At 35.0% G+C, this 12,480-nt stretch overlaps 1 protein-coding gene across 3 annotated transcripts in view; it reads left to right on the forward strand.

The window, feature by feature from the left end:
* Nme7 (NME/NM23 family member 7) overlaps positions 1–12,480 on the forward strand; it is a 181,895-nt gene that overhangs the window by 107,864 nt on the left and 61,551 nt on the right. For all 3 annotated transcript variants that reach the window (XM_076873124.2, XM_076873126.2, XM_076873127.2), the window contains 2 exons: positions 1,072–1,140; positions 4,492–4,593. In XM_076873124.2, coding sequence (XP_076729239.1) covers positions 1,072–1,140; positions 4,492–4,593 — 171 coding nt within the window. The remainder of the gene's footprint in view (positions 1–1,071; positions 1,141–4,491; positions 4,594–12,480) is intronic.

The raw sequence follows: 12,480 nt of genomic DNA on the forward strand, positions 1-12,480 counted from the left end.
TAAGTGCTTTGTAGAAACCTGACTAGGAATTTCTCTGAATTCTTTGGAGAAAAACAATGCTGTTTTTCATTCCCTCTACAAAATCTAATTACATTTCTTTAGTAATATTTCTTTCTTATACCTCTGATCTATCAACAAATAATATTATATTGCATAAGTTCTTTTTATCAAGAATGAGGTTTTATTCAGGTAGGTATAGGGTAGCAGATAAGAACATGACCAGTGGGATCAGACTGCTGGGAACAAAATGGCAATCTGGGAAGGGTTCATTGCTCTTCTGACTCTTAGTAGCCTTATCTTATCTAGCTGTGCCATAAAATTGTGAGAATTAAATTAGATAATGCATGACATATTAAGTACTCAAAGGTTATAAATTAATAGCACATTTTTACAAAAGAGGAAATTATTCAAGATTCACATTTTGATGGGGAATATCATGCTAAGTGAAATTAGCCAAACTCAGAAACTCAAAGATCAAATGTTTTCTTTCATTTTTGAAAAGGAGGAGGGAAGGATAGGCTAACAAAAAGAACTAATCAAATATAAATTAATATACACATGAAAAGAAGTCTAATAGAGTAGAGGAAGGAGAATGGGAGAGGGTAGGAAGGATGAGAGGGAAAGGGAAAGGATCAGGAACTGAAATCAATTTCCATGCATATATGGATTACTCAGGATGAACCCGACTACTATGTATAACGATAAAGCTCTAATTAAAGAAAAAAAAAGTATGAATGTTATCTCTGATAGCAGCAGTGCTGGACTTAGGGGGAAAAGAGGATTGAAGAGGGATCAGTGGAGGGGAGGTAGAAGAGGCAGGGTGGGGGAGTGCTGAACTGGAGCAGGTCGAGCCCCTTGCTTTTGTGATTATGTCAGGTTGTTTCCTGTGTTGTATATAACCAAAAGTAATTAAAAACAAATAAATAAAAACAAATTTAAAAGGAAACAAAAAAATTTACATTTTGAAGTAAAGAATATATCTAAGGGATAATATATGGTGAGTGCCAAGAATGGCTCATTTATTTTTCTTTGGTTGGAGGGCTTACAGTTTTATTTTATTTTTTAATATAGTTCAATATGGATCGTGTTAATGTTGAAGAATTCTATGAAGTTTATAAAGGTGTAGTGACAGAGTATAATGTAAGTATTGAAGTAAATTTAAAGCAAAACTATTTGGATGTCTCAAATCTTGGGGATTTCAGTATAATTTATAATCCTTGAAAGTATTTCTTAAATTATGATTTGCACACTATACATATGAGAAGGGCTAATATTCAAAATATATCAGGGACTCAAGCAACAACTCTGTAGTTAGAAAATAAAACACCTAAATTAAAAATGGACAAAGAATCTGAACAGATGTTTCTCAAAAGAAGAAATGTGACAGGCCAACAGATGTATGAAAAAATGTTTAACATTTCTGATCATCAAGGAAATGCAAATCAAAAGCTACAATGAGATATCGCCTCCTGTTTGTTACAATGGCTATTATCGAAAAGATTAATGGTAACAAACCCGTTTAGTTAAAAATGCTGAAGAAACTAGGAAGAGAAGGAATTTACTTCAACATTATAAAGGCTATAGATGACAAGCCCAAGGTCATTATCATACTGAACAAAGAAAAACTGAAACCATTTCATCTAAAATCAGGAACAAGACAAGGATCTCTCCTCTCACCACTCCTGTGCAATATAGTTCTTGAAACTTTATCCAGAGCAGTCAGGTAAGAGAAGGAAATTGTAGTGTTACAAAAAGGAAAATAAGTCAAACTACCTCTGTTTGCTAATGATATGGTCCTATATCTATAAGACTTCTAGTTCAGCAAAGCAGCAGGATACAAGATCAAAATTTTAAAAAAATAGCTTTTCTATATGACCCTGCTATCCAAAATTAAAAAAAAAAATAGCTTTTCTATTCCAATAATGAATCTGCTGAGGAAAAAAAAATCAGGAGAACAATTTAATTTATAGTATCCTAAAAATATAAAATAATTGGGAATAAATCTAAGGAGGTAAAAGGCCTCTACAATGAAAATTATAGAACATTGAAGAGAGAAATTGAAGAAGACCTTAGAAGATGGAAAGACCTCTCATGTTTGTGGATACATTGAATTAATATTGTTAAAATGGCTATACTACCAAAAGCAATACAGATTCAATATAATCACTATCAAAATACCAATGACATTCTTCATAGAATTAGAAAAAAGTAGTCTTAAATTCATCTGGAAGAATAAAAGACTCAGAATAGCCAAAGCAATATCAAGCAATAAGAGGGATGCTGGAGGCATCACAATATCTGTTCTCAAATAATACTACACAAACTATAAAAAAACAGCATAGTATTGGCATAAAAAACAGACATGAAGACAATGGAATGGGGTAGAAGAGACAGATACAAACCCATACAGATACAGTCATCTGGTACTTGACAAAGGTGCCAAAAACATATATAGGAGAAAAGAAACCCTTTTTAACAAAACGGTGCTAGGGAAGTTGGATACCATATGTAGAAGAATTAAATTAGATTCCTATCTCTCACCATGCACAAAAGTCAACTCCTAGTGGATCAAAGACCTAAGAATTCAATCAGGAGCACTGTAACTTCTAAAAAAAAAAAAAAAAAAAGTAGGCTTAATACTCTGACATATTGTCACAGGCATTGACTTCCTTAATAGGACTCCAAAGCTAAAGAAATAAAACCAGATTCAACAGATAGGATGGCACAGCAAATGAAACAAGAGCATGAAGGGAAACCCTATAGAATGGGGAAAAATCTTTGCTAGTTACTTTTCTAACAAGGGATTAATATTCAGAATATATGGAGAACTCAAAAAACTTAACACCAAAACCCCAAATAACACAATCAGTAAATGGGCAAATGAACTAAACAGATATTTCTCAGAAGAAGAAGTACAAATGGTCCACAAATATATTTTAAAAATGTTCAATGTCTTTAGCCATCAGGGAAATGCAAACCAAAACTACACTGAGATTTCATTTCGCTCCACAGTCATCAAGAATAAAAATAACAATAAATGCTGACAGGGATGTGAGGGGAAAGATACACATTGTTGGTGGGACTACAGTTTAGTCCAATTACTTTAGAAAGTAGTAGGGATATTCCTCAAAAGACTAGGAATGGTGATATGACCCAGCTATCCAACAACTTGACATAAATCCAAAGAACTAAAATCTGCATACTGTAGGACACAGGTACATCAATGTTTATAGCAGCTCAGTTCACAATAGCTAATCTGTGGAACCAACCTAAATGCCCTTCAATAGATGAATGGATTAAAAAAAACTGTGGTATTTATACACAATGGAATATTACTCAGCATTAAAAGGAAATAAAATTATGGCATTTGCATCATAAACCCTCCAGTATCATCAAAATGTCTCACATGGCCTGCGTGGTCTGACCTCCTCTCATTTCCCTCCTGGATCTCTCTCAGTTCCTGATACTTTTGATCTTCATATATCCACACTGTTGTTCTGCCTCCATCTCATGTTTGTTTCCCTTTTACCTGCAGTATATTGAAGGGGAGGGAAGATTCACTGGGTGTTCCAGGTCTGTGAGGCCACCCCTGATTGTGTATTTCATGTGCTGTTTCATGTGCAGAATTGAAGTGCTAATCAGTGTACCTGTGTTTCCCTCCTTGTGCTGCTGTGCTAGTACATTTTACTTCTTACAGTACACGCTTAATATTTTTTGCTTTAAATTATTATCTTCTTAAGCAACTAAAAAAAAGACAATGTGTTTGTATTCGCCCACACGTTTAGTAGAGTTTTGTGTAGATCTCCGTTTTTGTCTGGCATTTTTTCCCTTCTTCCTGAAGAACTTCCTTTAACATTTCTTATGGTAAAAGGCTATTGGTGGTAAATTCTTCCAGCTCTTCTTTTTCTGGAAAATTCTTTATTTTTCCTTTGTTTTTGAGAATTTAGATTGACAGATGTGCTGCTGTTTATTTTATGCTTGCTTTTGAACAGTTTCTGTTCCCTGTCTTCAGATTCATTGTTCTTTGGCAGTGTCTTATCCTAGTCACCCCATCCAGTGCTTTTTGTTTGTTTTTGTTTTAATAACATTTGCAGTGGGGCAACTGTGTGTCTTACTTTATTGTTTCCCTTCGCCTGAGGGCTGTGGTCTATGGTGCCTGTCCTCCAGAATCTGAAAACTGTTGTTTCATATATTTTGTCTAGTTTCTAGAAATTTAAGGTGGGAAAATAAATCCGGCCCCTGTTATTCCTTATTGTTGGAATGCATTATGGTTTTTAAAAGCTTCTTCAGGAGAAACATTTTGTTTTTATATGTGAATTTGTCAGCACTGGGTTCAGGGAGATAGGAACTACTACTGTATGTGATACAGATAGGAAAAGAAGCCAAAGGTAACTTTTAACTCTGAAGGATTAGTGGAATAGTGGCACAATTAAAAGAGAAGGGGTAAAATATCATCAAATTGTATTGATTCTTTTATATTATACATCACAGGAGATGGTGACAGAATTGTATTCTGGCCCTTGCGTAGCAATGGAAATTCAACAGAATAATTCTACGAAGACATTTCGAGAATTCTGTGGACCTGCAGATCCTGTGAGTTGTAATTATTAATTTAGTTTGTATTATTCATTCACTTAATATTTAAACAGATTTGCTATTTTTTATTTATTCTTTTAAAAATAATTTGAAAGTGAATGTATACCAACATCTTTACTCAATAGTATTTTGAATAATAACATCGTGTAATGTTCCAAGAAAAAAAATTTTTACTAGCCTTGAGACAATATAGAATATATAGAAGCATTTATTCTGGCACTTTTTTATTGTTTCTTTTTGCTAAATTGTCTAAGTATATTTTGCAAACTTTATAATAGAAATTAAGGTATTATCCTTTGACATAGGAAAGACATAAATAGAGCTCTAAATGTGAAGAATATCAGTATGGTGACATCATCTGAGATCCATAAGTAAACTTGAGCAATGGAACTTGTCACTTGTCAATGATCTCAGAGTACATATATGAAGATCTCTTAGAGTGCTTAGACTTGCAGAGAAACAAACAGGTAAGGACCAAAATATTGATGTTCAGATAAAATTCAAATGTCAAAGTGTTACATAGTAAAGGAGCAATTCCTGTGCCTTGGAGGTAATTAGACTTTGTTAGAGAGGAGAGATGTAAATAGGGATTTCAAAGACAAACTGAGGAACAAAGAGAATGAGGAAAATGCTAATGCATGCACAAAGAAAGCAATGAAGAAATTTGCAAATTTTCTATGCTGCATAGCAGGAATATATCCCTGGCTTCAATGGGAAATGAATACCTGAAACACAAGGAAATATATTTTCTTAAATAGAGGAAATAAGGTAGAGAGTACTAGTAGGTCTGATTGTGGAATGAGTAGCTTTACAAGCCACAATAGGAATGTAGATTCTGCATAATTTGAATCCTATATGGTAGGAAATAGGAATTAACTATATGTAGCTCAGTTTTGAGCATACTAAATTATTCCTTTGATATAACAGGAGACTAGATGGGAAGAGGTTAAAGACAGAGGCTCTAGAAGTGGAAAGGAGCAGATCTGATGGCATCAGTAGAGCAAGTCACAGGGTCTCCTTCGAGTCTTCTTGGGGAGAAAGGAGAGTAGATATAAATAACGCATTGAGTGGGAATGTGTGACAGTTATGCCTGATTCTTTTGTGAGAACTTTGGAGAAAACAGTGGTGACGCTGTTTACTGAGCACTAATCTTAAGATAGAAAGGGATACTTTTTGGCTTGAAGAGAAAGCTGAACTCAGTTGTTGCATTCTTCTCATTTTCAATTTATCTTTAATACAGGGTGGGTATTCATTTTAAGATTAAAAAATGTGAGAGAACAGCTAACCAAACAAATAGGAATAAATTAAAGAAATGAAAAGTAGAACAAAAAAGGAGTTGTTTGTTCATTCTTTCAGTCTCTCATTTGTTCAGTAAATACTATGGAACCTTGTAGGTGTTTGTAAATATAAAGATAGAAACTTCAAGAACTGACAGCCTGCAAATAAACAACCATTCTTGTGGCTAGTTTTATGCACTGTGTCACTTGAATTGTTTGCAGGTGTTATGGGAACTTGAATTATAGCACTTAGCTCAGCCCAAGGATGGGCAACAAGGGTTGGGGAAACTTCTTGAGGAGAATGACATCTGGGCTGAATTGTGAGGAGTGAGTGAAACATAACTTGGTGTTACTGGCGGGGATCACAGTATCGCTTTTGGGCTACAGCAGGCTCCTGACTGTTGCTGAAGCTGAAGTAAAGGCAGGGAACGCCAGGATGGCTTTGCTGGGGAGGAGGTGGGGAGTGACGCGGTATGATCATAGACTCTGAAAAGAAAAACATGCGACTCTCTTAGGATGTTTATTCAATGAACATTTACTGAGTGAATATTATGTGCTAGGTACCACAGTTGGTGCAGAACAGAGATAACTAAAACAAAATGTTGTTCCTTATGGATCAAAATATCATGATAGCTTAATTTGGAAACTTTCAGGCCATGAATCTTGCCTCATTAAACATGACTGGAATTATTGTACTGTGGGTTTTCGTTTTTGTTCTTTCACTTTTGTTTCTTATGAGCCTCACATGGAATTATAGAAAGTCACATCTTACATATTAAATTAGCTCAAAATTTTAAAACCACAGGGGTTTTAAAATTTTGAGCTAATTTAAAACCACAGGGATTTTAAAATTTTGAGCTAATTTAATATGTAAGATGTTAATAGTGGTTTTCTTTGGGAAGTGGAATTATAGTAATGTGTTTTATTTTCATGTATTTTACAAATTTTCTTTAAAGCGCGTGTTTTACTTTTATAGTAAGAGAAAATATTTTTTATTTTATCATAAACCTGAAAGTTAACAGACTTTTAAATGCAGAGGCATGTATCTGTTAGAACTGACTCTCCTTTTGAGTCTCGGGGTGCTGAATTACATGCTGTTTCTAAATACAGATTAGGCTGTCAGACGGGACCACACGCATTTGATGGGGTTTCCAGGACACAAGAAGCACAGTGGTAGTAGTTACAAACCATGCTTCCAGAATGGTGAGATGTCCCTTTCTCTGTGGCTCAGACTTCTTTGTTTTATCTGGTTCTCACCGCTTCCTTTTCCCCTTTCCCCTCACTTCTCCAACAAATAGGTATCGAATGCTTACTACATGCTAGTCGTTGTGCCAGATACTAACTGGGTTTATATTTGTTGGAAAAAATTTTAGTCTTAACTCTAGCAAAAGACAGAATTGATAATTAACAAGAATTTCACTTTAAATTTGCATGTGTGCCAACCTATTCATGTGGTATTCATCTTAAAATAATTTAGAAATTCATTCTTTATTACCTGCAATTCTCATATCTAAAGAAAGATCTTGTTACAATACATGTAAATATAATTATTACTTGGAGGACTGCCAGGTACCTAATGGTCATGCAATTAATGCTAGATGAATTAGTGAATAGACTGTTTTTATGTATACCTAATATCTGGTACTCACTCGTTGGTTAAATGTATGTGACCTACCAAAATGGGTCCTTTTCTTTATTCTTTTCTAAGATTTAGACCTATTTTATAATTTGATTCAGCCTAACAGAAACCAGTAAATAACTTTGTAATTTACAAGTTGCAGATTGACCTCATTGCATCACTGAAGCCTTTGCTGTTGGCAGATTTTTTTCTTCCTTGTGGTCGTATAGTTTTGTTCATGAACTCATTGTTTATGAATAAAATTTCTTCTGGTCTCTCTATAGAAGTTCTAGAAGCAGTATCCAAACAGAATGGTTCCCAATACAGCTCATTAGGGAAGCAGGGGATAAGGGATAATTGATCATAAATTTATATTTTACTATCCATAGTAAGAAATTTTTAATAAAATATAATGTTTAAATAAGAATACATTTATATATCTATTAAAGTATATACATATTTTGATTTATTCACTTATTTTACTAATAGGGATACTTGAAAACATTTGGAGGCCAATGGAAAATATATCATATTTACAATTAGAGATATATTCACTCAGCACACCATCCCCACATGCAGAAAATAAGTCCACCTGGGAAGAATTCCAGATTTGTCTCTTGAAATGTTTTGATTGCACTTGCTGAAGAATTTTCCTGTTGAGTACAGTAGCAGTTTTCATGCTGAGCCATTAGGAAACTCAGAATCACCAAAGAAGTAGTAAATTGTCTGGAAGAATTGTACAGATTACATTTGCTTTTGGACTGGTAGATCTGTTAAGGCAAAATAATTTAACGTACTGTATTGGTCAGCTTTCTGCTATTATGATGAAATGCCTGAGGCAATTAATTTTTTTTTAAAAGAGAGAGAGAGAGAGAGAGAATTTTTCAATATTTATTTTTTAGTTTTCGGTGGATACAACATTTTAATTTTATTTTTTTTATGTGGTGCTGAGGATCGAACCCAGCGCCCCACGCATGCCAGGCGAGCGATCAGGCTACCACTTGAGCCACATCCCCAGCCCCCTGAGGCAATTAATTTATAAAGGATTTTTTTAGTGCCCAGTTCTGGAGGTTCCAGTCCATGATCAGTGGCCTCATCACTTTGGGCAGCTGGTGAGCTAACTGGATGGCAATGGTGGAGAGTGGGGGTCAGAGCATACAGCTCAAATCACAAGCTAGGAAGCAGAGAGAGACAGGACGGGCCAGCACTCCTCAATCCCCTTTGAGGGCACCACTCCAAAGACTGAAAGACTTCCCACTAGGTCTCACCTCTTAAAGGTGCACAGTATCTACCAGTAGTGCCTGGGAGCCACCCCCTTTAACACTTGGACCTTTGGAGGACTCTTCATATTCACACCATAGCACGTGAGCATACTTTGTTTCATGAAAAATCTATTCTTAAAACATATTATGTAAACCACATCATATAAAATGTAAAGGATCTTATTTAAAGGAATCTAAAAATTTTTGTAAAATGAATATCCACCTTCATCTGCCCTCATACTTGAAAACCTTTACCCTGTCACAAGATTGAACTGAGTCAAATATTTTCATGTACAAAAAGTGGCTCTACAAATTTTGATTAAATTTTTATTCATTTGATTGTCAAAGTGGTATTTTTAACTGTTACTTAGTAGACTTTACCAATTTTTTTTTAAATGTAGAAGTAGTACAATATTTTGAAAATGTAAAGTTTTCTTTACAAAGTGTATGGGGAATTGTATAAACTTGGAAGAGAAATATTTGGGAGCTGGTGTCTGTTGTTTCTGTCATCTACATTACTAATAGATGGTCATGTACTTTATTTACTGCAGATTTTGAAACCCTGATCATATTCTTTATTTTCATCCAAGTTTCTCCCATCAACTTGGACAAAATAGGATTCCTTTTGTCATTGATTTGTAATTCTACGTCTCATGTTTCTCCTGTAGACATGCTCTTGTTGACGAACATCCAAAGAGAGAGAGAGAGAGCCACCTTTGTAGACTGAACCCTGAGATAGTAGTACTTGTCTTATTTCCTGGCTCTCTGGGTCTCCTGATCCCCTGCACCTTGCACCTGTGACTTGGCTAAACCTCCATTCTTTAGAGTCCCGGTCCTTCCCTTACTGACAATACCCACTTTAAGATTTCTCTTTGCTCCACCCAGATGCCACTGTTGTCCCTATCATACTCTTTATGGCATTCTCCACATTGTTCCTACTTGTGTCCTTTGGCCACATCCTGACAATTCCACCCTAATTAGATCAGTTCAGCCACCTACCTCGTACATTCCTGTGTATGGACTGGAAGTGTCTACGTGACCACATTTACCTGCTGATTCAAGTCACACTGATACAAGTTATCTCCAATCACAGCTGAGCCAAGACTGCCATCTTCAAGCCTTTGTTTTATAAAAAAATTCTTCTATTTTTCTTTCTACTAATTCTCATTTTAGTTCATTTTACTTGATACTTTTACAATGACTTCATCCTTTTCTCCACCCAAATGGCATTATCTCTTTATAGAGAAAAAGTTAGCTAATCTTGTAACTCTCTTTCTTTACATGTAGTTTTTCTATTTCTGAATTCACTTTCTCACTCTAGTTCTAGAGATATGAATTTTCCTCTCTTTCAAAATTTTCCACCTATTATTTATTCTTTCCTTCTTTCAGACTTTATTTTGTCTTCTATATTTTGATTTTTTAAATAATTTTTGTGGTTATAAAAGTAACATGGACATTATAGAAATGTTAGAAATTGATTAATGTTTAATAAAGAAAATGTGGGCTATTATTCCCATCAGCCTGAGTTACTAATTTTATAAATTAATCGGGATCAGGCAGTGTATACTGATTTAAAGAGCATAACACTACAGATACTGAGATTTTCATGTGGCCTTAAATATTTTTCAAAAATGTGAAGACATATTTTGTAGATTTTAGTTTTATATTGTCTTATGATAAAAAATAATTTGAGAGTTTCCTTATAATTAATCGTTATGTAATTTTTGATAAATATAACCAGATTGTATCTGACACCAACTCTCAGGTTATCTGCGATCATGGTAGGCTGAGGCCAGCTCCTAGTGCAAAAGGCCCTGCTGCAGAGGGGTTTCCTTCTCTCCTAGTTACTGCATGTCCTTGAGAAGACTGGAAGCAGGCTGCTAGCATTGGGGTAGAGTTTAAAAAATTTAAATAAAAAGTTTCAAGTATCTTAATGGCCAATTCTAGTATTTATTTTCAGGCAAGAAGAGTTTTGTGGAGAAATACAGGCATGTGCTATTTGGGGCATGGAGGCTCTAGAAGAATCGGTTGGACAGGATTAAAAACAACAACAACAAAAAAAAGCACCCTGAAAGTATAGCTAAACTGTTTGCACAAGAAAATAATAGGAGTTTGGAAATAAAAGGGAAGAGAGAAGCCAAGGCGCCAGCAGAGGCTGAAGCCTGTGGGAAGAGACCATGGTCAGAGACTGGGTGAGTGAGAAGATTTTTCAGAACAGAATTTCTAAAACCTAAGTCTGAGGCATTTGAGTTTCTGGGGTGTGTATCCTCTTTGTCTTCTCAAAACTTCAGTAAATCTGGTTTGATGTGGAGCTTTGGGTGGTGCTGGTGTGTGTAGAAGAGAAAACTACAGGGCTGTAGCCCATTCGTTGGGCATGGAGGGAGAGTGGCAGGTACTGAAGAGCAGAGTGTAGCTCTGAGCTGGCTGAGCGGAGGTGAGCACTGAAGCTGCCACCAGCACCAGGTGGCATGTCACAGCAGAAGGCAGCAAACACTCTTTCATGTTCCTTGGCTTTTTCTTATCAGGTGACTCATCTTTCTCCTGATATATTTAACTCTGAGACCAAAGGAATGCGATGGGAGAAGGGAAGCAAATAGAATAGACCTTATAGCTGGAGTAATTTGGGGCCAGCACTGTCCAAATACAATGCGTGTATTACACTTACATGTATTACATCTGTAATGCAGTACATTGAAATTTTTTAGTAATTACATTAAAACAGAAGTAGAAAATGTTAACAATATATCTTAGTTAACTCAATATATCCAAAATATAATAAGGAATATAATAATATAAAAATCATTAATGGGATATTTTACATTCTGGTACTTTATATTAAGTCTTTGAAATTTATCACACATCTTATGTTCAGAGCATTTCTCAATCTAAACTGCCACGTGTCAAGTGCTTAATAGCCATATTGTACAAGTCAAGCTTAGGAACATAAAAGCCCTCTTCATAGTCAGAGATTATCGAAGTGCTACATTTGGGTTTGTTATCAGAACAAAAACAATAATAATAATAATAATAATAATAATATTGCTTAGTTCTACCAACAGTGCAAGTGTTCCTCTTTCTCCACATCCTCTTCAGCATTTATTATTTGTATTCTTGATGATTGCCATTCTGACTGTTGTAAGATGAAATCTTAGTGTAGTTTTGATTTGCATTTTTCATACTTGCTAATGATGATGGACTTTTTTTATATATTTGTTGAGCATTTTTATTTATTCTTTGAGAAGTATCTGTTTAATTCATTTTCCCATTTATTAATTGGGTTATGTTTTTAGAGATCCCTATCTCTATTTTTAAGTTTTTTGAGAATCCTCCATATATTTTTCATCTTAGGCTGCCCCAATTTTTATCTCCACTGGTATTCTCTTTTCTTCACACTTGTTAACTCTTATCTTTTTATAACTATTTTAACAGATGTGAGATGATATCTCATTGTGGTTTCAATTTGCTTTTCTCTGATAATTAGTGATGTTGAGAATATTTTCATGTACTTGTTTTTAAAAGAGATTATTTGAGCTTTTTGCTATTGTATATATTCCTTAGCTACTTTGGATGTTTATCTGCTGGGTTTCTGTTCTCATGACTAAAAGGCTCAGGGGTCACTCCAGTTGAACTGGGCTGACTGGGCTGCACAAAATAACCACACAAGAGACACAAATACCTTTTGCTTTGGGGTCGCTGTGACGGCTCCTCTGACCTTAAGAGTCCACAG

This window comes from Callospermophilus lateralis, chromosome 13 (genome assembly GCF_048772815.1).
Source record: "Callospermophilus lateralis isolate mCalLat2 chromosome 13, mCalLat2.hap1, whole genome shotgun sequence".
In the NCBI taxonomy this organism is placed as follows: domain Eukaryota; kingdom Metazoa; phylum Chordata; class Mammalia; order Rodentia; family Sciuridae; genus Callospermophilus; species Callospermophilus lateralis.